The following is a 27,414-nucleotide window of genomic DNA, read 5'->3' on the forward strand; positions in this document are numbered from 1 at the left end:
CACGTACATTATTTTTGTGGGAGGTTTGGATAATATTTTTTGCAAGGTTATTACAAATCACACAAGGAGACCGGAGAAAAGTTTGATATTATTTATTCAGCATTACATGTGTTTCATTTCCTAATAGGAATCAAAATATTTTACATGTGTAGAAAACATGTAAGATATTTCCTATAAGAAATTCTTCAGACATACATGTGTCTGTATGTGTGTGTACCCTTGTCCAGATATTATGTGATGTTCGTAAAGGGCCATCATGACCGTCATACTTGTGCAGTTGTTCACTTCCAGTCTTCTGTGTAAAATATGTCTCACCAGGGAAAATATTTCCTTGCTTGGAAACAGGTGAGGATTGGTCACAAGAAAGGTACCCAGATGTAGAAAATCTGCATCAATGAATTCCATCTAATCCACAGAAGCAAGAATAGGAGAATGTTAAATGATGAGGATCATCATCATCGTGGTTCCTCTTCTGTATCAATGCATTTACATTTCAATAATTGATCATTTTCATAGATTGATTTAGCACAAATAGCTAAGGCTACAGTTATATCTTTCATATTAATAGGACTGTACAAACAATTCACCATTTTGAAAGAATGATTCAGGTTTAACATCACAGTGATAGGTTTTCCTTCCTCTGTCAATGCTCTTTTGATTCAATAATGGATGATTTCATGTCAAAGATTTACCATAGATGTTCATATAGTTTCTATATTCTGTGGATGTCTTTATGAGATACGTCCTTTGTCCTTCTGAGGAAATGTTGTACAACAAATATCACTGTGTTATGGACCCACTTCATAAGGAAAGACTTCTGTTTAAATCAGAAATGATTTTGTGTAAATGATTTGCCACAGATATCACTGTGAATTGATTTTTCTTGAGTGTGAATGCATTTGTGTATAGCTAAGTGACTGTTTCCAGAGAACATCTTACCATAGATATCACAGGGTTTCTACCCTGTATGAATACGGTTGTGGTGAGTTAAGCCACTGTTCTGAGAGAAAGGTTTACCACAGATATTACAAGGTTATGGTTCCGCCCCTGTATGAATATGCTTGTGTCTAGTTAAGCTACGGCTTTCAGAGAATGATGTACCACAGATATCACAGGTATATGGTTTCTCACCTGTATGAATCCATTTGTGAGTAGTTAAGCTACCGCTATAAGAGAATGATCTTCCACAGATATCACAGGAATATGGTTTCTCTTTTGTATGGATACTTTTGTGTTGAGTTAAGCCACTGTCCTGAGAGAATGACTTACCACAGATATCACAGTGATATGGTTTCTCCCCAGTATGAATACGTTTGTGTTTCGATAAGCTACCGCCACTACATAATGATTTACCACAGATATCACAGTTATATGTTTTGTCAACTGTATGAATACGTATGTGAAGAGCTAAGCTATGATAACGAGAGAATGATTTACCACAGACTTGACAGCAATATGGTTTCTCCCCTGTATGAATACCTTTGTGTCGAGTTAAGCTACTGCCATCAGAGAATGATTTACCACAGATATCACATTGATATGGTTTCTCCCCTGTATGAATACGCTTGTGTTTGGTTAAGCTACTGCCATCAGAGAATGATTTACTACAGATATCACAGTGATATGGTTTCTGCCCTGTATGGACTTGTTTGTGAATAGCTAAGCTTTGAGCATGAGAGAATGATTTACCACAGATACTACAGTGATATGGCTTCTCCCCTGTATGAATACGTTTGTGACGAGCAAAGCTACTCCTGTCAGACAATGATTTACCACAGACAGTACAGTGATATGGTGCTTCCCCTTCATGAATTTGTTTGTGTTGATTGAATTTACTTTCTTCTAAGAATGATTCTTTGCAGATGTCACAGTCATATGATGATTTTGTTAATTCTTCCGACATCTCTTCAAGAAAAATGAAATCAATCCTTCAAGTTGTACAGATCAACAACTTTTCAATAATATTTTTCCTCTCACCAAAATTTATGGATATTTTGCTTCTTTTGGCTTTTATAGTTTATTCCAAACAAATATCACTTCTCTTATATTTCTTCTAAATGTGGTCAATGCCAATACTAAAAAATGTCACAAATACTGTTTCAAAATCTATCAAAGTATATTTAAAAGAGAAAATTATCTCTTGCACATTTCAGAAGTAAAGAAATGCTTTCTCTCTCAGAGGAAATATTTTACTGTAATTCAGCAATGTTTTCTAGAAGCAGGATTATACGTTTGTAGAATATCTTTGCAGAGTCTTTCAAACATGATACATATTGATGATTCTTTAAAAGTAAAAAATACTTTTTAGCCAATTTCACGTGATTTTTCTGAAAGAATAGAAAAAATAATATAAGACATCAAGTATGTTTAAAAGGCAGATATTCAAAACTGCAAATTTACGACATTTCTGTTTTCATAAATTGTAGAAGTAATTCTTTATTTGAACCATTAAATTTATCCAATTTCTGCATTACCAAAATGTTTATAAATCTAATATACCAACTCCTGGAATATAAAGTCTGTCATAGACACACTTCCACACACACACCAATATACACTTGCGTCAGAAATTAATTAGCACTTCTCAAATTTCTACATTAAATAGGTTAAATCAATTGACCTATGAGCTGTTCAAAACGTCTTACGCGATGAGAAACCTTAGTATGGTGTGATTTCGGTCCTTGCGAGGCGCTACCTATATCTATTAAACAAAGGAAGATTTGTCTGCATCCGCACTCCAAGTTGTTGCACTGCTATGTCAACATCATAACGCTGTAGACTCTCAAACTGCTCTGCAAACAAAGTTACGTCATCGTTCTGCGCAACAGTGAACTCGCAACAAAGCAATAGTTCGAGATATGGCCACTAGGTGACAGCACATACCTTGAGTGAAGAGCAAATCAAGGGTGCTAATTAATTTCTGACGGTAGTGTACATATAAATGACACTAGATTTCTGATGTTTTCATTGCAGTCTTGTATCTTTGTTTGCTAAAACAGACATCGCTCTTTCTCTACCTTCATCATCATCGTTTAACATCTGCTTTCCACGCTGGCATGGGTTGTGAGGTTTGACTGAGGACTGGCAAGCCATGAGGCTGAACAAGGTTTCAATCTTATCAGGCAAGATTTCTACAGCTGGATGCTGTTTGAGCGTGTAGCAGTTGCCTTTCATGTGCCACAGAGCCAGTCAGGTAGTATTGGCATCGACCATGCCTGAATGGTGCTTTGTATGTGCCACCGGCATGGGTGCAAGTCAGGCAGCACTAGCATCAATCATGCTCGAATGGTACTTTTTACATGCCACTTGCATGGGAGCCATATATACAAATACACACACACACACATATATATATATATACGGTTAGCTCAACGTTAATATTTAGGTGAGCATAAAAGATGAATAAATGTCAGTAAATAATATTGATGTCTCACTAACAGCATCAAAATCCTTAGTGGGGTAATTTTAATGTAGGAAAAATTATTGGTTGATGTGGAGAATGAAAGCCAGATTCCTCCAAAGAGTTTGGCGCGTCCTGAAGAAGGCAACGTGATGTTGCTTGCCATTTCTTTCTGGGGGATGGCCTGGTCTATGTCTCCCCTCTTCCTGCAAGCCCAGAGGAACTTAAGCAGAGAATTATTACCATACTGGTCGTGAGATGTGCGAAAAATAACAGCTAAATAGCTCATAAATCGCAGTTGATTTTTTTCTTTTTTTGGTTGCATGACCGAACGAATTCTCGAACGCAAAAATTTCTGAAAATTCCCCCAAATAAAAATATGTGACGAGGGATTATATTAGGTGCTTAAAGCAACACTCAACACACAAAAATTAAATAAATTAGAAAACCATATTAGTTCTAACTTTTAATGATGCAGAAGAACCACCAGAAATAAAGACTTCCTATGTCTCAAATAAAAGCTGTTCCATTTCCTCTCGAAACGATATTTGCTTTTCGTTTCAGTATTTCAAGTGCACACTCGTATTTTTATACATTCCCCATTTCTTACTAATTACGTCGTAATTTTCTCGTATTTAACGAAATTGTCAAATTTACACGTTAGAAAGAAAGATAAATGTTATCTAAACAAGGGATTGATCCGACGTTTTTACAAATAATTTAGAAAATAACCAAAAGTGCAATGAAATGTCTAAAAGAAAACGACAACACAATGAAAGTATTAAAATTACAGCCTTTCGTATAATTTCGTCTTAGTGAGATTTTTTTTCCTTTTAACTTTCTCAACACATCGAAACAAATAATGTACATAATACGACACATATATAATAGAAATGTTTAAATAAATACTTACATAGTAATAGATATGGAGAGAAATAGTGAAGGAGGAAGATGTGAGAACTGGAGTCAGAGTGGACAACGACAGCTTCAAGAGAATTTCTAGTTTTCTACAACAAACGTTAATTAATATTTTTCAGGTCCACATAATCGTAAATGCTGTATCTGTTTGTTTAGACAGTTAATTACCAATCATTTGTATATATTTGATTGGATTTTCTCTTAAATATCAGTTGTCAAGTGGAACTGATCAAACAATCAAGGTGCATGAGAAACAAGAACAAGAAATACACTTAATGAGGAAGAGTTTTGGCAATGAACAAAGGGAACTAACTCCAGTCTTCAAAGAATTGCGGCTCTACTTTAATAGATTTGGTATTTTGTGAAAGAGATTTCTTCAATATTCGGCTTCGTCACTGTTATTGTTATTATCATCAACCCTTTTCCGATCTTTTCCGTTTTGCTGCTATGTGTGGAAATGTTCGAGTGTAGTGAAAATTTCAGTATTTCAGGAATCTTATAATTTTCCAGCTGAATTCCACGAGTTCGCTTTGATGCTGCTGTCTAAGATTCATTGCACATGCGCAGAATGGAGTTACTTCCGGTTGCGCACCGGAAGTCTTCCTTATGCACATGTGCGGGAAAGTGAACCCTAAAACGCGGTTCGCTCCCTCATCTTTTCTGGCTCTTGCAGCACCCGGTGATGGACGTGTATTGGCAGTCTCTCTGAGGACTTCTCACCAACCAAGCAGCGAACCCGACAAATCGTTCGACTAACAAACAAGAAAGCGAGCAACCAGTGCTGCAGATTCGGCTGTCGGTTTCCCGCCACAGAACACGTGCACCAGTTCTACATTACGACCAGAAATAAACAACCGTTTTGCTGTGTTCGTAGATCGCCTGACTTTTCTGTTATTTTAGCTAAAATTGACTGTGACGGGATCAGATCGGACACCCCTCCAGTGATACCGAAACTGATCCTGTTGCAATATACATCCTTGTATGTTGGCATTATTACCCGGGAACGGAATCGAAAAAACAAAATAAATGGAACTGGTGTAAAAAAAAAAAGAGGGTAGGGAACGAATCTGAGAACAAAAAGGCCCGGAAAGCAACGGGGGTGGGGAGAGACCTTCGGAACATTCACAAGATCCGACGTTTTTTTCACATAACTTTAAAATGGGTTTTTATAAATGAAATTTTATATAAATACCTTTCAGACGGTATAGATTAGGATTATAAAGAAATTTGTGGGGAAAATCTTTTCCGAGGGGGTGTGGAGAGGACGTCGGATGATTCCCTCGTAACTTTGAGAAAAATATAATCCTTTTAATGTTATAAAGTAGGATTTTCGTCATGAACTTCGATGCTAAACATCCCTTTGAAGGGTTCAGGTCTTTACTTCTACCGAGTTTATATATATTATATATATGAAATACTTAGAAGTATTTTGTCTATCTTTACGTTTTCAGTTCAAATTCCGCCAAGGTCGATTTTACCCTTCATCCTTTCGGGGTGAGAGGAGAAATATTTTTGAAAAGTTGTTGATCTGTACAACTTGAAGGATTGATTATATTTTTCTTGAAGAGATGTCGGAAGAATTAAGAAAATCATCATATGACTGTGACATCTGCAAAGAGTCATTCTTAGAAGAAAGTAAATTCAATCAACACAAACAAATTCATGCAGGGGAAGCACCATATCCCTGTGATATCTGTGGGAAATCATTGTCTGACAGGGATAGCTTAGTTCAACATAAATGTATTCAAACAGGGGAGAAACCACATCACTGTGATATCTGTGGTAAATCATTCTCTAATGGCAGTAACTTAACTCAGCACAAAGGTATTCATACAGGGAAGAAACCATATCGCTGTGATATCTGTGGTGAATCATTCTCTCGTTATCATAGCTTAGCTATTCACATACGTATTCATACAATGGACAAAACATATAACTGTGATATCTGTGGTAAATTATTCTATCAAAGTGGTAACTTAGCTATACATAAACGTATTCATACAACGGAGAAACCATATACCTGTGATATCTGTGGTAAATCATTCTATCAAATTGGTAACATAACTAACCACAAACGTGTTCATACAGGAGAGAAACCATTTCATTGTGATATCTGTGGGAAATCATTATCTAGGGGCAGTAGCTTATCGAAACAAACGTATTCATACAGGGGAAAAACCATATCAATGTGATGTCTGTGGTAAATCATTCTCTCAAAGCAGCAGCTTAACCAATCACATACGTATCCATACAGGAGAGAGTCCGTATTCTTGTGATATCTGTGGTAAGTCATTCTCTCAGGACAGTGGCTTAACTCAACACAAACGTATCCATACAAAAGAGAAACCATATACCTGTGATATCTGTGGTACATCATTCTCTGAAAGCAATAGCTTAACTAAACACAAGCATATTCATACAGGGTAGAAACCATACCCCTGTGATATCTATGGTAAGACGTTCTCTGGAAACAGTCACTTAACTATACACAAATGCATTAACACTCAAGTAAAATCAATTCACAGTGATATCTGTGGTAAATCATTTACACAAAATCATTTCTGATTTAAACAGGAGTCTTTCCTTATGAAGTGGGTCCATAACACAGTGATATTTGTTGTATAACATTTCCTCAGAAGGACAAAGGACGTATCTCATAAAGACATCCACAGAATATAGAAACTATATGAATGTGACATCTATGGTAAATCTTTGACATGAAATCATCCATTATTGAATCAAAAGAGCATTGACAGAGGAAGGAAAACATATCACTGTGATGTTAAACCTGAATCATTCTTTCAAAATGGTGAATTGTTTGTACACAGTCCTTTTAATATGAAAGATATAACTGTAATCTAAGCTATTTGTGCTAAATCAATCTATGAAAATGATCAATAATTGAAATGTAAATGCATTGATACAGAAGAGGAACCACGATGATGATGATCCTCATCAATTAACATTCTCCTATTCATGCTTCTGTGGATCAGATGGAATTCATTGATGCAGATTTTCTAAATCTGGGTCCCTTTCTTGTGACCAATCTTCACCTGTTTCCAAGCAAGGAAATATCTTCCCTGGTGAGACATATTTTACACAGAGGACTGGAAGTGAACAACTGCACAAGTATGACGGTCATGATCTCCCTTTACGAACATCACATAATATCTGGACATGGGTACACACACATACAGACGCATGTATGTCTGAAGAATTTCTTATAGGAAATATCTTACATGTTTTCTACACATCTAAAAGTTTTTGATTCCTATTAGGAAATGAAACACATGTAATGCTGAATAAATAATATCAAACTTTTCTCCGGTCTCCTTATGTGATTTGTAATTACCTTGCAAAAAATATTATCCAAACCTCCCACAAAAATAATGTACGTGTAATATAATTTTGGAAGGTGGGTGATGTTCTGATGGAGAGATTAAAGAAAGGTAGAGAGAGACAGATGATGGTGGTGGTTGTGATGGTGAATACAGAGTGAAAAGTAATGTTTTTTTTTCACTTGAACTGATGTGTTACATTATATTGTGACCCCTATATTTTACATATAAGGAACACTGACGGGGTTGGTGGCGTGGGTATACTTATCGCTGAGAAATGGGTAGATAAAGTAATTGAGGTAATCAGAGTATGTGACAATACTTAAGATTAGATTAGTGCTTCATCATGGATTAGCAACCATGATATCGGCCTATGCTCCTCAGCCGGGGTTACCTGATGGACAGAAAGACCGATTCTATGACACTCTGTTGCAGACTACCTCGTTGACGAATGACAGACCTTCTCTTTGTGGCTGGTGACTTCAATAGTCACATTGGACGACATGCTGGGGGCTTCCATGGCGTACATGGAGGCTATGGCTATGGTTCCCGCAACGAGGAGGGAACCAGGCTGCTGGAGTTCCGCGATGCAAATAATCTTATGATTTGCAATACTAACTTCAGGAAACCTACCAGCCACCTAGTCACCTACCGATCGGGCCAACATACCAGCCAAATTGACTACATCCTTGCCAGGCAAAGGGAGAGATGGCTACTTATAAATGCCAAAACCTTCCCAGGCGAAGAATGTACCCCACAACATAGACTGGTAGTTAGTGACTTTAGGATCAGGACTAAGAGGACGACCAACATGGAGAAGAAGGATCTTGAAGCGTAGAGATCCTACGAATGGACAGAGATTTAGGGACATGCTACTTGAAGCTTTTGACGAAGTAGAAGGGGATAGAGTCCCCTCTCGTCCCAAAGTAACGTGGTGGTGGAACAGTGTTGTAGACAGGGCTATTAGAGAAAAGAGACAGACTTAGAAGGACTGGAAGAATGGTGGTAGCAGGGAATTGTATCAGACTGCTAAAAGGGAAGCTAGGAGACAGGTCTATCTAGCCAGAGGGGAAGCAGATAAGAAAAAATTTGCCAATGTTCTGTGCCGTGACGACCAAGGACTGGAGGTGTTTTGCGTTACAAGACAGTGTGTGAGAGAGAATTGTGATGTGGTAGGAGAGAAGTGTGTTCGCATGGTAGATGTTTCACTTGCGCTAAATGAGGATGCAAAGAGAGAGGTTTGGAGACGCCACTATGAAAGATTGCTGAATAAAGAAAATGAATGGGATAAAGAGAGTCTGCCGAATGTTGACCCAACAGAGGGACCAGCTATCAGAGTTGATAGTTCCTTGGTAGTTAAGGCAATTAGAGGCATGAAGACAGGGAAAGCCCCAGGCCCATCAGGTATCACTGCAGAGATGCTCAAAATATCTGGTAGTGTCGGCTATAGCCTAGTCACCCATATAGTTAATCAGGTGATACACGAAGGAGTCATACCCAATGACTGGTGTAGCAGCATAATAGTCAACTGTTACAAAGGTAAGGGTGACGCCCTAGATACAAATTATTACAGAGGTATCAAGCTGTTGGATCAGGTGATGAAGGTTACAGAGAGGGTCATAACCCAACTAATTAGAGAGAGAGTTAGTTTAGATGAGATGCAGTTTGGGTTCGTGCCAGGGAAAAGTACCACTGATGCTATATTCCTGGTAAGGCAGCTGCAGGAGAAATACCTAGCCAAAGATAAGCCCCTGTACCTGGTTTTCGTTGACATGGAGAAAGCCTTTGACAGGGTCCCCCGATACCTCATCTGGTGGTCAATGAGGAAACTAGGGATAGATGAATGGTTAGTGAGAGCTGTGCAAGCCATGTACAGGGACGCTGCTAGTAAGGTGAGGGTTGGCAACGAGTACAGTGAAGAATTCCGGGTAGAGGTAGGGGTCCACCAAGGCTCAGTCCTCAGCCCCCTCCTATTTATCATAGTCCTACAGGCAATAACGGAGGAATTCAAGACAGGATGCCCCTGGGAGCTCCTCTATGCTGGTGACCTTGCTCTAATTGCTGAGTCACTATCAGAACTGGAGGAGAAGTTTCAGGTGTGGAAGCAAGGTTTAGAATCGAAGGGCCTTAGAGTCAATCTAGCTAAAACCAAAGTCGTAATAAGTAGGAAGGTAGACAAATCACAAATGCCTTCAGGTAGATGGCCCTGCTCGATTTGTAGAAAAGGTGTAGGTAGAAACTCTATAAGATGCACCAAGTGTAATTTATGGACACATAGGAGGTGCAGCAATGTCAAAGGAAGGCTAACTAGGAAGATGGTTTTTGTATGTGGCAGATGCTCGGGAGCATTAACCTCTGAAAATCTGCAGAAAACAACTTCCGTCACTTTTCAGGGGGAAAAACTAGAAGTAGTTGATAGCTTCCGTTATCTTGGTGACCAAGTCAGTAGTGGGGGTGGGTGGGCTGAAAGTGTAACGGCTAGAGTAAGAATAGCCTTGGCAAAGATTAGGGAGCTCTTACCTCTGCTGGTGACTAAAGGCCTCTCGCTCAGAGTAAAAGGCAGACTGTATGATGCATGTGTATGAACAGCCATGCTACATGGGCCGTGACTGCTGAGGACATGCGTAAGCTCGCAAGAAATGAAGCCAATATGCGCCGATGGATGTGTAATGTCAGTGTGCATGCTCGACAGAGCGTTAGTACCTTGAGAGAAAAGTTGGACCTAAGAAGCATCAGTTGTGGTGTGCAAGAGAGACGATTGCGCTGGTATGGTCATGTGGCGAGAATGGATGAAGATAGGTGTGTGAAAAAGTGCCAATCCCTAGCAGTGGAGGGAACCCATGGAAGAGGTAGACCCAGGAAAACTTGAGACAAGGTGGTGAAGCACGACCTTCGAACTTTAGGCCTCACTGAGGAAATGACCAGCGACCGAGACCTTTGGAAATATGCTGTGCATGAAAAGACCAGGCAGGACAAGTGAGCCCAGCCCACTTATGCATGCCTTTCCTCCCTTGGACACACAAAGACCTGTTGAGGCAAGTGAAGTCGATATCGAACCTCATCCGATGACAGGCACCTATGCCAACCCCCCTTTGCTTGCGAAGACCTGTTGGGGCAAGTGAAATCGAAATTGAACCAATCCTATGATTGGCACCCGGCAGATGCCAGGAACCCTGGACTGGAGATACGTAAAAAGCACTACCTGAATCGTGGCCAAAGCCAGTGCCGCCTCGACTGGCTTCCGTGTCAGTGGCACGTAAAAAGCACCATCCGAATCATGGCCGAAGCCAGTGCCGCCTCGACTGGCTTCCGTGCAGGTGGCACGTAAAATGCACCAATCCGACCATGGCCGATGCCAGCCTCGCCTGGTACCAGTGCAGGTGGCACGTAAAAAGCACCCACTACACTCATGGAGTGGTTGGCATTAGGAAGGGCATCCAGCTGTAGAAACTTTGCCAGATAAAACCGGAGCCTGGTGCAGCCTTTTGGCTTCCCAGATCCCCGGTCGAACCATCCAACCCGTGCTAGCATGGATAACGCACGTTAAACGATTATGATGATGATGTAATTTTTTTACTATACACTTCTCGTGTTTTAGATAAGAAATTGTGCCCATGTAAATTTTAAAATGTAATTTTTTTCTGTTTATGAGAAAACTGGAAAAATATAAGCGAATATTTATTTTATGATTGCTGTGTCTATAAAATTGTGCATAAAGTGTATTAAGTAATTACCGTATTCCAATTTCCTTCAGTTTTCAGTGAGTAGCAGATGAGCGACTATCTTTTGATGCAGACACAATACAGGCTCCACTTTAGAGTATTTTGGTTTCAGGAATAACCCAATCCATTGCCTCACTAGACACCGAGGCCATGACTAGTGACCAGGAACTTTTGTTTTTGGAAATGGATAAACAGCTTAAAGATTATATAAATATATATTTATAAAATTAAAGACTTAAATCTGTACAAGATGCAAAGCAAAAGAAAAGAATTCAATTAAGAATGCATCTGGTGAAAGAATATTGGTTTAAAAAACATACGACATAAAAATGATAACAATGAATACTATAAGGAATATGAGGGAGATAGGGTGAATCCTTTCTTTTTGACAATGGTCGGGCATTGTCTTGTTGGAAGACTAATGCTTTTCTGTTGGTAATCTCCAGCCGCAGTTCTTTGATATATTTTGGTTCAAATTAGCCAGTTGACGACAGAACACATCAGAATTAATGGTCTGGTTTTATGGGAGAAGGTCATAATAAACAATGCCTTTATGATCTCACCAAACACAAAGCACAGGTGTGTTGCCATGGATATTCATCTTTGGTTGCTTGGGGGATATTTCTTCAAACTCTAGAATCAGTTTTGCACAACATTAAGCATGCAATCCATTTTTCATCTCCAGTCACAAGTCGTTTCCAAAAAAGGGCATGCTTTCTTTCCATTTCAAAAGCATATCCCAAATGGAATACTGGTCCCAGCAATTCTTTTCTGAGTGTTTCAAGCACCCATATATTAGAATAAGATAGAAAGAGGGACAGAGAGAAGTGTACATAATATGTGATAGGGGAAACATATAATATTTATTACATCGTTAAAAACGTTAGTTGAAGTTGATGATATAGAGAAGTTAGCAATATAATTTTAGCAGAGTGGTGATGTTCTGATGGTGAGATTTAAGGCACAGAGATAGAGAGATGATGGTTGTGGTGGAGGAAATAGTGATGGACAGTGCATAGTTAAAAGTAATTTGTTTTTAATTGAACAAAGTTTTTTATGTCACTTATTTGCAGAATCGTATGTATTTCTGTGTAAAAAGTACAAAATCACAATAATTTGATTTTTCTCCCCACTTTTTTTACATGAACAAAACGACAGCTTCCAAATATTGTTTTCTAAATGGGTAAGAAAGATCAAACTTTAAACCACAGTGTTACACATTCATATCTATGTGTATACACAGGTATACGTATGTAGAATACATCCGCACTTTTGGCACTATTTTGTTAGTAACAGTACGAACTGTGTCTAAAGTATATATGTATCACTACGCTGAATGTAGTCCAGTTTGTGTAACATGAAAAAGTAAATAAACACGTAAAACAATAACAATGGCTTCATATTGGTTGTCTATCCCATTAGAACGAAATAACACATAACATGGTGGCAGCGGTGGGATAATTAATCGGAAACTGTGCCTTTACAACAAAACAGAAACACAACGAACCAGAAATTAACAAACAAAACATCGCTTCGTCTTCGGACACACATACACGAGGATCAAAAATGGCGACCCCCGTCACCGTACAGATGAATTTACATCCAATCATGAACTGGGACTCCGATGATATCGCGGAAGCGTTTAAGAAATTTAAACAGAAAACTCAACTAGCTTTCAAAAGTTTCCTGAAAGGCACGACTGAAGATGAAAAGGTAAGCTATATCCTTTTATGGACGGGAGAAAAAGGCATAGACTTATTCAATAGCTGGGACATGTCAGAATCGGATTGCAATAACCCAGACACACTTTTAGAGAAATTTGAAAGGCACCTAGAGCCCAGATCGAACCATAAAATTCACAGATTCAAATTCCAGGGCCTAAAACAAGACCAACAAGAAACGATTGACAATTTCCTGTCCAGACTAAAGAATGTTGCTGAAAAATGCAAATTCAAAGATAAGGACAAAAGAATTGTTGATCAACTAATATGGGGGTGTGCTCATAAAGAAGTTCAGAAATCCCTCATAGGTAAGGACGCTCTCCAGTTGATAGAAGCAGTAGACACTGCAAGAACATTCGAAGCCACTACCAAACAAATGGCCTCACTTACCTTACAAACAAGCTCACTAGGCAGCAGTGTAGATATTGCATCTAGGCACAGGACGAAACATACCCGCAAACAAAGAACATGCCAGTACTGTGGTACAGAGCATGAGTTCGACAACCGGAAGAAATGTCCTGCATTCGGTATACACTGCAAAGCATGTGGAAAACTTAACCACTGCAAAAAAATGTGTAGGTTGACAAAATCCCAGAAAAACAAGCCCCAACTTTCAAAGAGGAGCGGAAATAGAAGAAGAGATATACATGCCCAACGACAGGAACAAAACACCTCAGAGGAGGAATTCTTGGCAGTCGGCACAATAAATGTGCATGAGATGGGAAATGGCGACAAGAAAAAAAATGAGGCATACACAACAATAAGAATACAAAAGAAGTCTGGCAAGAAACGAATAAACATTGACTTAAGGCTGAAGATTGAGACTGGAGCCCAGAGTGATATCTTGCCTGTCAACCTCCACAAAAAGATGTTCCCAGAACACATGACACAAGAGGATAAAGTCAAAGAAGGAATCCTCACACCAAGTGATGTAATCCTCACTGCGTACGGAGGTACCAGGATTCCACAACTGGGCAAAACAACAATCACAGGGACACACAAAGGAAAAACAATCAAGTGTTCTTTTTATGTCACAACAACAGAAGGTCCAGCAATTCTTGGACTCAATACCTGCAAAAAGCTAAATATTGTGTCAATCAATGGTGAAGTGAAGGCAACTCCGAGCAGGATTGACAGAGATATGCCTATCAAAGACCGACCACCAATCACAAACAAAGAGGAACTGATAAGCATGTACCCTGAATGCTTTGACGATACAGTCGGGTGCTTTGTGAAATGTAGATACCATATAACAGTCGACCCCAATATCAAACCAATTGTTCACCCACCTCGCCGCGTCCCTCTAGAACTAAAAGAGAAGCTGAAGACAGAGTTGGACAGAATGGAAAAAAAAAAATCACCAAAGTGACACGACCAACAGACAGGGTGAATTCAATTGTAATCAAGGAAAAACCCAATGGTAGCCTACGGATATGCCTCGACCCAAGGGACCTGAACAAGGCATTAAAAAGAGAGTACCATCCAATTCGAACCCTTGAAGAAATCACACCATCATTGACTGGGTCCAAATTATTCCGCAAACTGGATGCCAGCAATGGGTACTGGAATGTAAAGATAGACAAAGTCATCCATGCTCACTACCTTCAACACACAATTTTGGCAGATATCGATTCAACCGACTCCCATTTGGATTGAAGGTGAGCCAAGATGTTTTCCAGCGCCAAATAGATGAGACCTACCAAGGCTGCAAGGGAGCAATTGGAATAGCAGATGACATCCAAGTGCATGGCAAGGATGAGACCACACATGACTTCAATTTACATGAAGCTATGGAGAAAACCCGACAAGCAGGCATCAAACTCAATGCGGACAAGTGTGTGATCAAAGCAAAGGAGTGCAAATTCTTTGGAATTATATACTCTGCAGTGGGAGTGAAACCAGACCCTGCTAAAGTGGAACATATCTATCGTAATAACACCTCCTGGACATTGCGTCTGTCCTAGACACACACCAATATACATGTCAATGACACTAGATATCTGATGGTTTCACCTCAGTCACGTGTCGTATTAACACAGCTTCTTTTGTTAACATAGACATCACTCCTCCTCTGCCTCCTTCTGTACATTTGTAAATACACAAGAAAGAAACTATATGAATGTGATATCAATGGTAAGCCTTTCATTTAAAATGATCCATTAACGAATCAAAAGAGCATTGACAGAGGAAGGAAAACATATCACTGTGATAGCAGTGCTTAATCATTTTATCAAAATGGAGAATTATACAGTCATATTAATATGAAAGATAAAGCATACCCTAAGACATTTGTGCTAAATCAATCTATGAAAATGATCAATTATTAAAACATAACTGCATTCATACAGAAGAGGAACCATATCACTACAATGATGATAATCATCATCATTTAAAATTCGCTTTTCCATGCATCTGTCTATCTGATGGAATTCATTGATGGAGATTTTCCTGAGCTGGGTACCCTTTCTTGTCACCAATCCTCACCTGTTTCCAAACAAGGAAATATTTTCCCTGGTGAGACATATTTTACGCAGAGGACTGGAAATGAAGAACTGCACAAGTATAACGGTCATGATGGCCATTTACGGACATCACATAATATCTGGACACACACACACACATGTATATATGAAGAATTTCTTATAAGAGATATTTTACATATTTTCTCTTTGTCTAAAAGTTTGTAATTCCTATTAGGAAATGAAACACATGTAATGCTGAATAAATTCTATCAAACTGTTTTCCAGTCTCCTTATGTGATATGTAATTACTCTGCAAAAAATATTATCCAAACCTCAGACAAAAATAATATTTATGTATATATATAATAACCAGCTGTTATGCTTTCATCAGATTAGTGGAATAAATGAGGGGTGGGGACAGAAGTGGAGAAAAGGGAGGGAGAAATAGAGTAAGGTGATCTTATAATAATTCTGCTTCTCATTCTGTTACTTAGCTCGTCAGTAACACTTTCACGTTATTAGAGAAAAGGGGGGTAGAGAGAGAAAAGATGATAAGACAAAGAGTGAGGCAAATAGAGAAAGAAAGAAAAGGGAGAGACAAAAATACTAAGAAAGAAGCAAGCATGACATGTGATGGGGGGAATGTAATAGTTATTTTATGTTTAAAAGAGCTAGCTGAAGTTTGTGATATAGAGAATAGTTAGAAATATAATCTTAGCAGAGGGGTGATGTTCTGATGTTGATATTAAAGAAAGGCACAGAAAGAGAGAGATGATGGTGGTTTATAGAGACCATCACTCAACACTTGCACTTCTGTGCAATTATTTATCGTCTTCTCACTTAAGAGATTGATATTTGTTTCTAAGGATTAATTTAGCCTAAACTATGGATTCACAAGAGACACAGTTGCAAGCTGCCTGAGAAAAGATACACAGATCTAGAGCATGGAACACTAAAAAGATGTAATAAAAAAGAGGAAAAAGATGGCACCGATGGTGTTGTGAGGAATTGGATGTAGACAGATGCCAAGTATATTCAAAGAAAGCTAAAACTATGAATGCTATAAAAATGCAAATCATCCTCTCTTTCTTAAATAGGTCCTCTTAATTTTTTTCATTCTGTAGAATTTACATGGGTCCCACTAGTAATTAATAAGAAACTAAAGTGGCGAACTGGCAGGGTCGTTAGCACATTGGGGAAAATGCTTAGCTGTGGTTCTTCTGGCATGACATTTGCATTTAAATTCTGTCAAGGTGGACTTTGTCTTTCGTCCTTTTGGGGGTTGGTGGAAGTAATCAACAGTTGAGCATTAGAATCGACATATTCAACTTAACACACACACCCGTGGAATTGCTGGCCTTGTGCCAAAATTTGAAAACAGTATGAACTTTAATGTCGACTTCTTGCTCTTGCCTGTGATAATGCCAGAAGCACGTTGGTTTGCTTCAGTAGGTTCTATTGAACCTTGGTGTCTGGCCAACAGAGGAATTCTATCAAAGCCTTTCTCCAGGCCAACAAGTGCCAAGTATAATGGTTTATTCACGACTTAATACTTGTATTGCAGTTGTAAGTAGGCAGACCTATACACACACATATATTACATTAAAAATGAACTTCAATTTTGCTTCCAATGTTACATAGCCAAAATGGCACATAATGGGGAAAATACTAAGAATTAAGACTTTCCTGAAATGTGAATACAAATGGAATAAAACAAGTTTCGCGTGAATTGGACAACTGGTTCTTGAGATATTAGGAGTTTTGTGGGGTATAAATACCCAAAACAGTGCATATTGAGAAAATCCACCAAAAATAACTTAACCCTGAAAAGGAAGAATTTCTAGCTTTTCGGTTAGACACATTATGACTAACTTGCCAACAAAAAAAGTTGTTTTTACAGGAAATGTTTCTACTTTTGCTTTTTTGTATTTATATTTTAGCTTTCTTTAAACAGACAATTTTATTTATTTTTTTATTATTTTCAATTGAATACCATTACAAAAATTGTTTTGGCATATTTAAAAAATATTTTAAAGTGAAGATGGCTTTAGAAATACTGTAAATATTTCGTAAAAGACCTGTTCATAACCTCACTGAAATAAATTCTTTCCATAGGTTTTTTTCCAGTGCATTCAATGTATCTCATCTCCAAAGATTCGGTTACTATTTCTAGCATGCCTTGTTACCATACAACAGCTATTTACGATAAAGGACTCAAAATAACTGTTACATGGTAGCAGGGCATGCAAGAAATAGTGGCCGAATCTTTCTTTTTCTAAGGAAAGGAGCCCTTTACGTGTAATTTCAATGTCACATACGTTGAAAGCATGTAAAATAACCCAGAAAAAAACAAAATACAAAATAAAACTGTTGGTGGGAAACTCCAAGGTCCCCCCCCTTCTTTTCCAGAAGAATCTGGCGGGTGGTGGGTTTGGACTGAGCATCGTTGAATGCACTCAAAAAAACGTGTGGAAAAAATTATTTCACACCAAAGTACAAACGGGTCCTTTATGAAAAAGAAAGGACGGGTCATTTGAAGCTTTCTGTCCCCTGTAAAGAACCAGATCATCCTCGCAATTTCAGCTGATTAATCTTGAGATTGCTCCAATCTGGCCAGCCCCAAGGAAATACTAAGCTAAGAGCATCAGATTCCTTGGAAGAAAGCATGGAATGTATACGAAAATAAGGACGGAAAAACAGACGATGTTACACAAATATAAATACAAAATACAATAAAAATATTAATAATAATAACAGGACATAACAACAGGTGTCTTTCGACTGGGGACGAATTGAATTCAGCTGGTGTGTGTGGAAATGAAGCCTTACGGCAGAGATACAGAGCTTTCACAAACACACGGAAGAATATCAATGTTGCACTGACCGTGGTCAGACGCAAAAAGAGGGCTAACCATCTGGCCTATCGGTCACATGGGAAAAGAAGAGAGAGAAAAAGAGGAACAAAAGAATTAAGGAGGGGAAAGAGAGGAGAGAGAGTTGTAGAAGCAGATGAACAGAAGAATTAAGGAGGAGCATATATATATATATATATACACACACATATTGTTATGAAAGTCTTTTCCTTGGGAAGTAAAATAGCGGATTTCATTTGGGGCATATAGATTTGAACCTGAAAACAGCATTTTCCCACAGAAAAACAGTAGTTGACAACAGTGACACTCCACACATACCCTCTGCCAGGCCAATTGATATGTTTTCCTATTTCACCCCTAACCTCTTCTATACCACCAAAAGTCAAAATTAAATGAAGAGTTACCTACATCAGTTTCCTCATTGTTCTCGGCAATATGCCTCTCTTTCTCGCTATATTGCACTTATAAAATACTAGAATTTCGTAAAGCAAAAGCCAGTTGGTGAAATGAGATGACCAGAGACAGCCATGATACATACAACTTTCACCAGCTCATCTTTCTCTAGCAAAGGCACAGGAGTGGCTGTGTGGTAAGTAGCTTGCTTACCAACCACATGGTTCTGGGTTCAGTCCCACTGCGTGGCACCTTGGGCAAGTGTCTTCTACTATAGCCTTGGGCCAACCAAAGCCTTGTGAGTGGATTTGGTAGACAGAAACTGAAAAGAAGCCCATCATATATGTATATTATATATATATATATATATATAGGCACAGGAGTGGCTGTGTGGTAAGTAGCTTGCTTACCAACCACATGGTTCTGGGTTCAGTCCCACTGCATGACACCTTGAGAAAGTGTCTTCTGCTATAGCCTCGGGCCGACCAAAGCCTTGTGAGTGGATTTGGTAGATGGAAACTGAAAAGAAGCTCGTCGTATATATGTATATATATATATGTGTGTGTTTGTCCCACCAACAATGCCTGACAACCGATGCTGGTGTGTTTGCGTCTCCGTAATTTAGCGGTTCGGCAAAAGAGACCGATAGAATAAGTACTAGGCTTACAAAGAGTAAGTCCTGGGGTCGATTTGCTCAACTAAAGGTGGTGCTCTAGCATGGCCGCAGTCAAATGACTGAAACAAGTAAAAAAAAAAGCGACAGGCTTTAAAGAAAGCATCGTTCAGTCTTCCTCCTGAAGTGATATGGTTTCTCCCCTGTATGAATTAGTTTGTTTTTAGTTAAGCTATAGTTTTCAGGGAAAGATTTACCATAGATATCACATTGATATGGTTTCTCCCCTGTATGAATATGCTCGTGTGCAATCAAGTTTCTTGCAGAAGAGAATGATTTCCCACAGATATCACAGGAATAAAGTTTCTCCACTGTATGAATTCGTTTGTGTTCATTGAATTTACTTTCTTCTGAGAAGTCATGTGAGGATTGTCCTAATTCTTCTGTCATCACTTCAGAAAAAATATAATCAATCGAAGAATATTTCTTCTCTCACCAAAATTTATGGATATTTTTCTTCTTTTTGCTTTTATAGTTTATTCCAAACAAATATCACTTCTCTTATATTTCTTCTAAATGTGATCAATATGTTTTATAGAAGCAGGATTATACGTTTGTAGAATATCTTTGCAGAGTCTTTCAAACATGAGACATATTGATGATTCTTTAAAAGTAAAAAATACTTTTTAGCCAATTTCATGTGATTTTCTGAAAGAATAGAAAAAAATAATATAAGACATAGAATAGGTTTAAAAGGTAGATATTAAAAAATGCGAATTTATGCCATTTCTGTTTTAATGGATTGTAGAAGTTAACCTGCATTCAAACTAATAAACTTACCCAAAAGTTAATAAATTACGAGCAGATTCAATAATTATAATTGCAACTCCTGGACATTAAATCTGTGACACACACGCTCTTTCTCTCTCTCTCACACACACCAATATAGATGTTAATGGCCTAGATAACCAATGTTTTCACCTCGGAGTTCTATCTTGTCAACACAGCTTTGTTTAGTAACACAGATGTGGAGGCACATGGCCTAGTGGTTAGAGCAGCCGACTCATAGTCGAGGGATCACAGGTTCAAATCTCAGACCGAGCAATGTGTGTGTTTATGAGTGAAACACCTAAGCTCCACGCGGCTCCGGCAGAAGGTAATGGCGAACTTCTGCTGACTCTTTCGCCACAACCTTCTCTCACTCTTTCCTCCTGCATCTTGCAACTCACCTGCGACGGACTGGCGTCCCGTCCAGGTGGGGAACCTATACGCCAAGGAAACTGGCCCTTATGAGCCAGGCATGGCTCGAGAAGGAACAAGTAACACAGATATCACACCTGTTTTGCCACCTGAATAGGCAGGTGCATTGTCACTCCCTGGAGGCATCGAATTGTGGCCCTTTCCAATGAATAGCATCCCGCAAACATCACAGTAGAACTCCTGGTTTACTATCTGACCAGGTGGAGCATACTCATGATGAACAATCCCCTGGAATTGAAGAAAACGGTCAACAGTGTCTTGACATTTGTCAGTCTTGGAGAGGTCGAGGTTTTCAACTTCAAAGACTGAACCTTTAGGGGAAAATTGCTGTTCGCTTGAAGCATTGCACACTGTTCGTAAAAATAATGCATTGAATGGCACAAGAACGGATTATAATAACCTTTGTAATTCAATCATCCATAGTCTGATATAATATTTCAGAATATAAAAATCCCTTCTTCAGATATCCCTGGGAATTGATCGAGTCACTGCTATAATCGGTTTTCCAAAACATTCCCTCAGAGCAGTAATTTAACTAGACACAAACACATTCATACAGGTGAGGAACCATATCGCTGTGAGATCTGTGGTAAATCATTCTCTGATGGTAGTAACTTCACTGCACACAAACTAATTCATACAGGTGAGCAACCATATCACTGTGATATCTGTGGCAAATCATTCAGTCAGGCAGGTAACTTAACTACACACAAACGTATTCATACAGGTGAGCAACCATATCAATGTGATATCTGTGGTAAATCATTTTCTGTTGGCAGTAACTTAACTAGACTCAAACGTATTCATACTGGGGAGAAACCATATCACTGTGATATCTGCGGTAAATCATTCTCTCGTACTCATAGCTTAGATATTCACAAACATATCCACACAGGAGATAAAAACTACCACTGTGATATTGCTGGTAAATCATTCTCCGAGGGTAGCAGCTTAACTACACACAAACTAATTCATACAGGGGAGAGACCATATCGCTGTGATATCTGTGGTAAATCATTCTCTGTGAGCAGTAACTTAACTAGACACAAACGTATTCATACAGGTGAGGAACCATATCGCTGTGATATCTGTGGTAAATCATTCTCTGATGGCAGTAGCTTAACCAAACAAGCGTATTCATACAGGGGAGAAACCATATCACTGTGATATCTGTGGTAAATCATTCTCTGATGGCAGTAGCTTAACTCGACACAAACGTATTCATACAGGGGAGAAACCATATTATTGTGATATCTGTGGTAAATCATTCTCTCAAATCAGCAGCTTAACGAATCACAAACGCATTCATACAGGAGAGAAACCATATTCCTGTGATATCTGTGGTAAATTATTCTCTCATAACAGTAGGTTGACTCAACACACACGTATCCATACAGGGGAGAAGCCATATCACTGTGATATCTGTGGTAAATCATTCCATCAAGGAAGTAATTTAACTACTCACAGACAGGTTCATGGAGGGGAGAAACCATATCACTGTGATATCTGTGGTAAATCATTCTCTTATAGCAGTAGCTTCACTAGTCACAAACGTATTCATACAGGTGAGAAACCATATCACAGTGATATCTGTGGAAGATCATTCTCTGAAAGCAGCGGCTTAACTCAACACAAGCGTATTCATACAGGGGAGAAACCATATCGCTGTGATATTTGTAGTAAATCATTCTCTCAGAACGGTGGCTTAACTCAACACAAACGTATTCATACAGGGTAGAAACCATACTCCTGTGATATCTGTGGTAAGATGTTCTCTGGAAACAGTCACTTAACTATACACAAATGCATTCACACTCAAGAAAAATTAATTCACAGTGATATCTCTGGCAAATCATTTACACAAAATCATTCCTGATTTAAACAGAAGTCTTTCCTTATGAAGTGGGTCCATAACACAGTGATATTTGTTGTACAACATTTCTTCAGAAGGACAAAGGACGTATCTCATAAAGACATCCACAGAATATAGAAACTATATGAATGTGACATCTATAGTAAATCTTTGACATGAAATCATCCATTATTGAATCAAAAGAGCATTGACAGAGGAAGGAAAACATATCACTGTGATGTTAAACCTGAATCATTCTTTCAAAATGGTGAATTGTTTGTACACAGTCCTATTAATATGAAAGATATAACTGTAACCTAAGCTATTCGTGCTTAATCAATCTACGAAAATGGATCAATTATCTTGTGGGTCATTTCAGGATCTGGAATTCGAATCTGTGAATTCTATGGTTCTATCTGGGCTCTAGGTGCCTTTCAAATTTCTCTAAAAGTGTGTCTGGGTTATTGCAATACGATTCTGACATGTCCCAGCTATTGAATAAGTCTATGCCTTTTTCTCCCGTCCATAAAAGGATATAGGTTACCTTTTCATCTTCAGTCGTGCCTTTCAGGAAACTTTTGAAAGCTAGTTGAGTTTTCTGTTTAAATTTCTTAAACGCTTCCGCGATATCATCGGAGTCCCAGTTCATGGTCGGATGTAGATTCATCTGTACGGTGACGGGGGTCGCAATTTTTGATTCTCGTGTATGTGTGTCCGAAGACGAAGCGATGTTTTGTTTGTTAATTTCTGGTTCGTTGTGTTTCTGTTTTGTTGTAAAGGCACAGTTTCCGATTAATTATTTACCGCTGCCACCATGTTATGTGTTGTATCCTTCTAATGGGATAGACAACTCAATACGAGCCATTGTTATTCTTTTACGTGTTTATTTACTTTTCATGTTACACAAACTGGACTACATTCAGCGTAGTGATACATATATACTTTAGACATAGTTCGTACTGTTACTAACAAAATAGTGCCAAAAGTGCGGATGTATTCTACATACATATACCTGCGTATACACATAGATATGAATGTGTAACACTGGTTTAAAGTTTGATCTTTCTTACCCATTTAGAAAACAATATTTGGAAGCTGTCGTTTTGTTCATGTAAAAAAAGTGGGGAGAAAAATCAAATTATTGTGATTTTGTACTTTTTACACAGAAATACATACGATTCTGCAAATAAATGACATAAAAAACTTTGTTCAATTAAAAACAAGTTACTTTTAACTATGCACTGTCCATCACCATTTCCTCCACCACAACCATCATCTCTCTCTCTCTCTCTCTACCTTAAATCTCACCATCAGAACATCACCACTCTGCTAAAATTATATTGCTAACATCTCCATATCATCAACTTCAACTAACGTTTTTAACGATGTAATAAATATTATATGTTGCCCCTACCACATATCATGTACACTTCTCTCTGTCCCTCTTTCTATCTTATTCTAATATATGGGTGCTTGAAACCCTCAGAAAAGAACTGCTGGGACCAGTATTCCATTTGGGATATGCTTTTGAAATGGAAAGAAAGCATGCCCTTCTTTGGAAACGAATTGTGACTGGAGATGAAAAATGGATTGCATGCTTAATGTTGTGCAAAACTGATCCTGTAGTTTGAAGAAATATCCCCCAAGCAACCAAAGATGAATATCCATGGCAACACACCTGTGCTTTGTGGGATCATAAAGGCATTGTTTATTATGACCTTCTCCCATAAAACCAGACCATTAATTCTGATGTGTTCTGTCGTCAACTGGCTAATTTGAACCAAAAAAATCAAAGAACTGCGTCTGGAGATTATCAACAGAAAAGCATTAGTCTTCCAAGACAATGCCCGACCATTGTCAAAAAGAAAGGATTCACTCTATCTCCCTCATATTCCTTATAGTCTTCATTGTTATCATTTTTATGTCGTATGTTTTTTAAACCAATATTCTTTCATCAGATGCATTCTTAATTGAATTCTTTTCTTTTTGCTTTGCATCTTGTACAGATTTAAGTCTTTAATTTTATAAATATATATTTATATAATCTTTTAGCTGTTTATCCATTATCCAAAAACAAATGGTCCCGGTCACTAGTCATGGCCTCGGTGTCTAGTGAGGCAATGTATTGGGTTATTCCTGAAACCAAAACACTCTAAAGTGGAGCCTGTATTGTGTCTGCATCAAAAGATAGTCGCTCATCTGCTATTCACTGAAAACTGAAGGAAATTGGAATACGGTAATTACTTAATACACTTTATGCACAATTTTATAGACACAGCACTCATAAAATAAATATTTGCTTATATTTTTCCAGTTTTCTCATAAATAGAAAAAAATTACATTTTAAAATTTACATGGGCATAATTTCTTATCTAAAACACGAGAAGTGTATACTAAAATAAATACCTTATATGTAAAATATAGGGGTCAGAATTTAATGTAACTTTGCTTACTCAGAAAACCACATCAGTGGTAACTTGTAAGCCAAGGTGATGGGTCAGAGAGCCAATACACATTTCAATTTGTAGGTGTTGTAAAAAAAACTTTGTTCAAGTAAAAAAAACATTACTTTTCACTCTGTATTCACCATCACAACCACCACCATCATCTGTCTCTCTCTACCTTTCTTTAATCTCTCCATCAGAACATCACCCACCTTCTAAAATTATATTACACGTACATTATTTTTGTGGGAGGTTTGGATAATATTTTTGCAAGGTAATTACAAATCACATAAGGAGACCGGAGAAAAGTTTGATATTATTTATTCAGCATTACATGTGTTTCATTTCCTAATAGGAATTACAACTCTTATATGTGTAGAAAACATGTAAGATATTTCCTATAAGAAATTCTTCAGACATACATGTGTCTGTATGTGTGTGTACCCTTGTCCAGATATTATGTGATGTTCGTAAAGGGCCATCATGGCCGTCATACTTGTGCAGTTGTTCATTTCCAGTCTTCTGTGTAAAATGTGTCTCACCAGGGAAAATATTTCCTTGCTTGGAAACAGGTGAGGATTGGTCACAAGAAAGGGACCCAGATGTAGAAAATCGCCATCAATGAATTCCATCTGATTCACAGAAGCAAGAATAGGAGAATGTTAAATGATGAGGATCATCATCATCGTGGTTCCTCTTCTGTATGAATGCATTTACATTTCAATAATTGATCCAGTTTCATAGATTGATTTAGCACAAATAGCTAAGGCTACAGTTATATCTTTCATATTAATAGGACTGTGTACAAACAATTCACCATTTTGAAAGAATGATTCAGGTTTAACATCACAGTGATATGTTTTCCTTCCTCTGTCAATGCTCTTTTGATTCAATAATGGATGATTTCATGTCAAAGATTTACCATAGATGTCACATTCATATAGTTTCTATATTCTGTGGATGTCTTTATGAGATACGTCCTTTGTCCTTCTGAGGAAATGTTATACAACAAATATCACTGTGTTATGGACCCACTTCATAAGGAAAGACTCGTTTAAATCAGGAATGATTTTGTGTAAATGATTTGCCACAGATATCACTGTGAATTAATTTTTCTTGAGTGTGAATGCATTTGTGTATAGTTAAGTGACTGTTTCGAGAGAACATCTTACCATAGATATCACAGGGGTATGGTTCCTACCCTGTATGAATAGGGTTGTGGTGAGTTAAGCCACTGTTCTGAGAGAAAGATTTACCACAGATATTACAAGGTTATGGTTCCGCCCCTGTATGAATACGCTTGTGTTTAGTTAAGCTATTGCTTTCAGAGAATGATGTACCACAGATATCACAGGTATATGGTTTCTCACCTGTATGAACACATTTGTGAGTAGTTGACCTACCGCTATGAGAGAGATTTACCACAGATATCACAAGAATATGGACTCCCTCATGTATGAATCCATTTGTGAGTAGTTAAGCTACCGCTATAAGAGAATGATCTTCCACAGATATCGCAGGAATATGGTTTCTCTCCTGTATGGATACTTTTGTGTTGAGTTAAGCCACTGTCCTGAGAGAATGACTTACCACAGATATCACAGTGATATGGTTTCTCCCCAGTATGAATACGTTTGTGTTTCAATAAGCTACTGCCACTACATAATGATTTACCACAGATATCACAGGAATATGGTTTCTCTCCTGTATGAACACGTATGTGGTTAGTTAAGTTACCACTTTGATAGAATGATTTACCACAGACATCACAGGTATATGGTTTCTCATTTGTATGAATACGTTTATGTATAGCTAAGTCACCACTTTGATAGAATAATTTACCACAGATATCACAGTTATATGTTTTGTCCACTGTATGAATACGAATGTGAAGAGCTAAGCTATGATAACGAGAGAATGATTTACTACAGATATCACAGCAATATGGTTTCTCCCCTGTATGAATACCTTTGTGTCGAGTTAAGCTACTGCCATCAGAGAATGATTTACCACAGATATCACAGTGATATGGTTTCTCCCCTGTATGAATACGCTTGTGTTTGGTTAAGCTACTGCCATCAGAGAATGATTTACCACAGATATCACAGTGATATGGTTTCTGCCCTGTATGGATTTGTTTGTGAATAGCTAAGCTTTGAGCATGAGAGAATGATTTACCACAGATACTACAGTGATATGGCTTCTCCCCTGTATGAATACGTTTGTGACGAGCAAAGCTACTCCTGTCAGACAATGATTTACCACAGACAGTACAGTGATATGGTGCTTCCTCTTCATGAATTTGTTTGTGTTGATTGAATTTACTTTCTTCCAAGAATGACTCTTTGCAGATGTCACAGTCATATGATGATTTTCTTAATCCTTCCGACATCTCTTCAAGAAAAATATAATCAATCC

General features: G+C 38.1%; 1 protein-coding gene across 2 annotated transcripts; it reads right to left on the bottom strand.

Moving 5' to 3' along the window:
- Positions 1–280: 280 nt before the first annotated feature.
- On the bottom strand, positions 281–27,414 carry LOC118761624 (zinc finger protein 98-like). 2 transcript variants are annotated; one of them, XM_036499702.1, is made up of 3 exons: positions 26,968–27,414; positions 19,666–19,742; positions 281–1,573 (listed from the first exon to the last, which is right to left on the bottom strand). In XM_036499702.1, the coding sequence occupies exons 1-3, from the start codon at positions 27,386–27,388 to the stop codon at positions 1,034–1,036; spliced, it is 1,038 nt and encodes a 345-aa protein (XP_036355595.1). In that variant the 5' UTR covers positions 27,389–27,414; the 3' UTR covers positions 281–1,033. The 2 variants fall into 2 exon arrangements, with proteins under 2 accessions (XP_036355595.1, XP_036355596.1); XM_036499703.1 differs by lacking the exons at positions 281–1,573; positions 19,666–19,742 and adding an exon at positions 25,367–26,754 and having other exon boundaries at positions 26,839–27,414.

The sequence above is a fragment of the Octopus sinensis genome, unplaced genomic scaffold (genome assembly GCF_006345805.1).
Source record: "Octopus sinensis unplaced genomic scaffold, ASM634580v1 Contig15797, whole genome shotgun sequence".
NCBI lineage: Eukaryota > Metazoa > Mollusca > Cephalopoda > Octopoda > Octopodidae > Octopus > Octopus sinensis.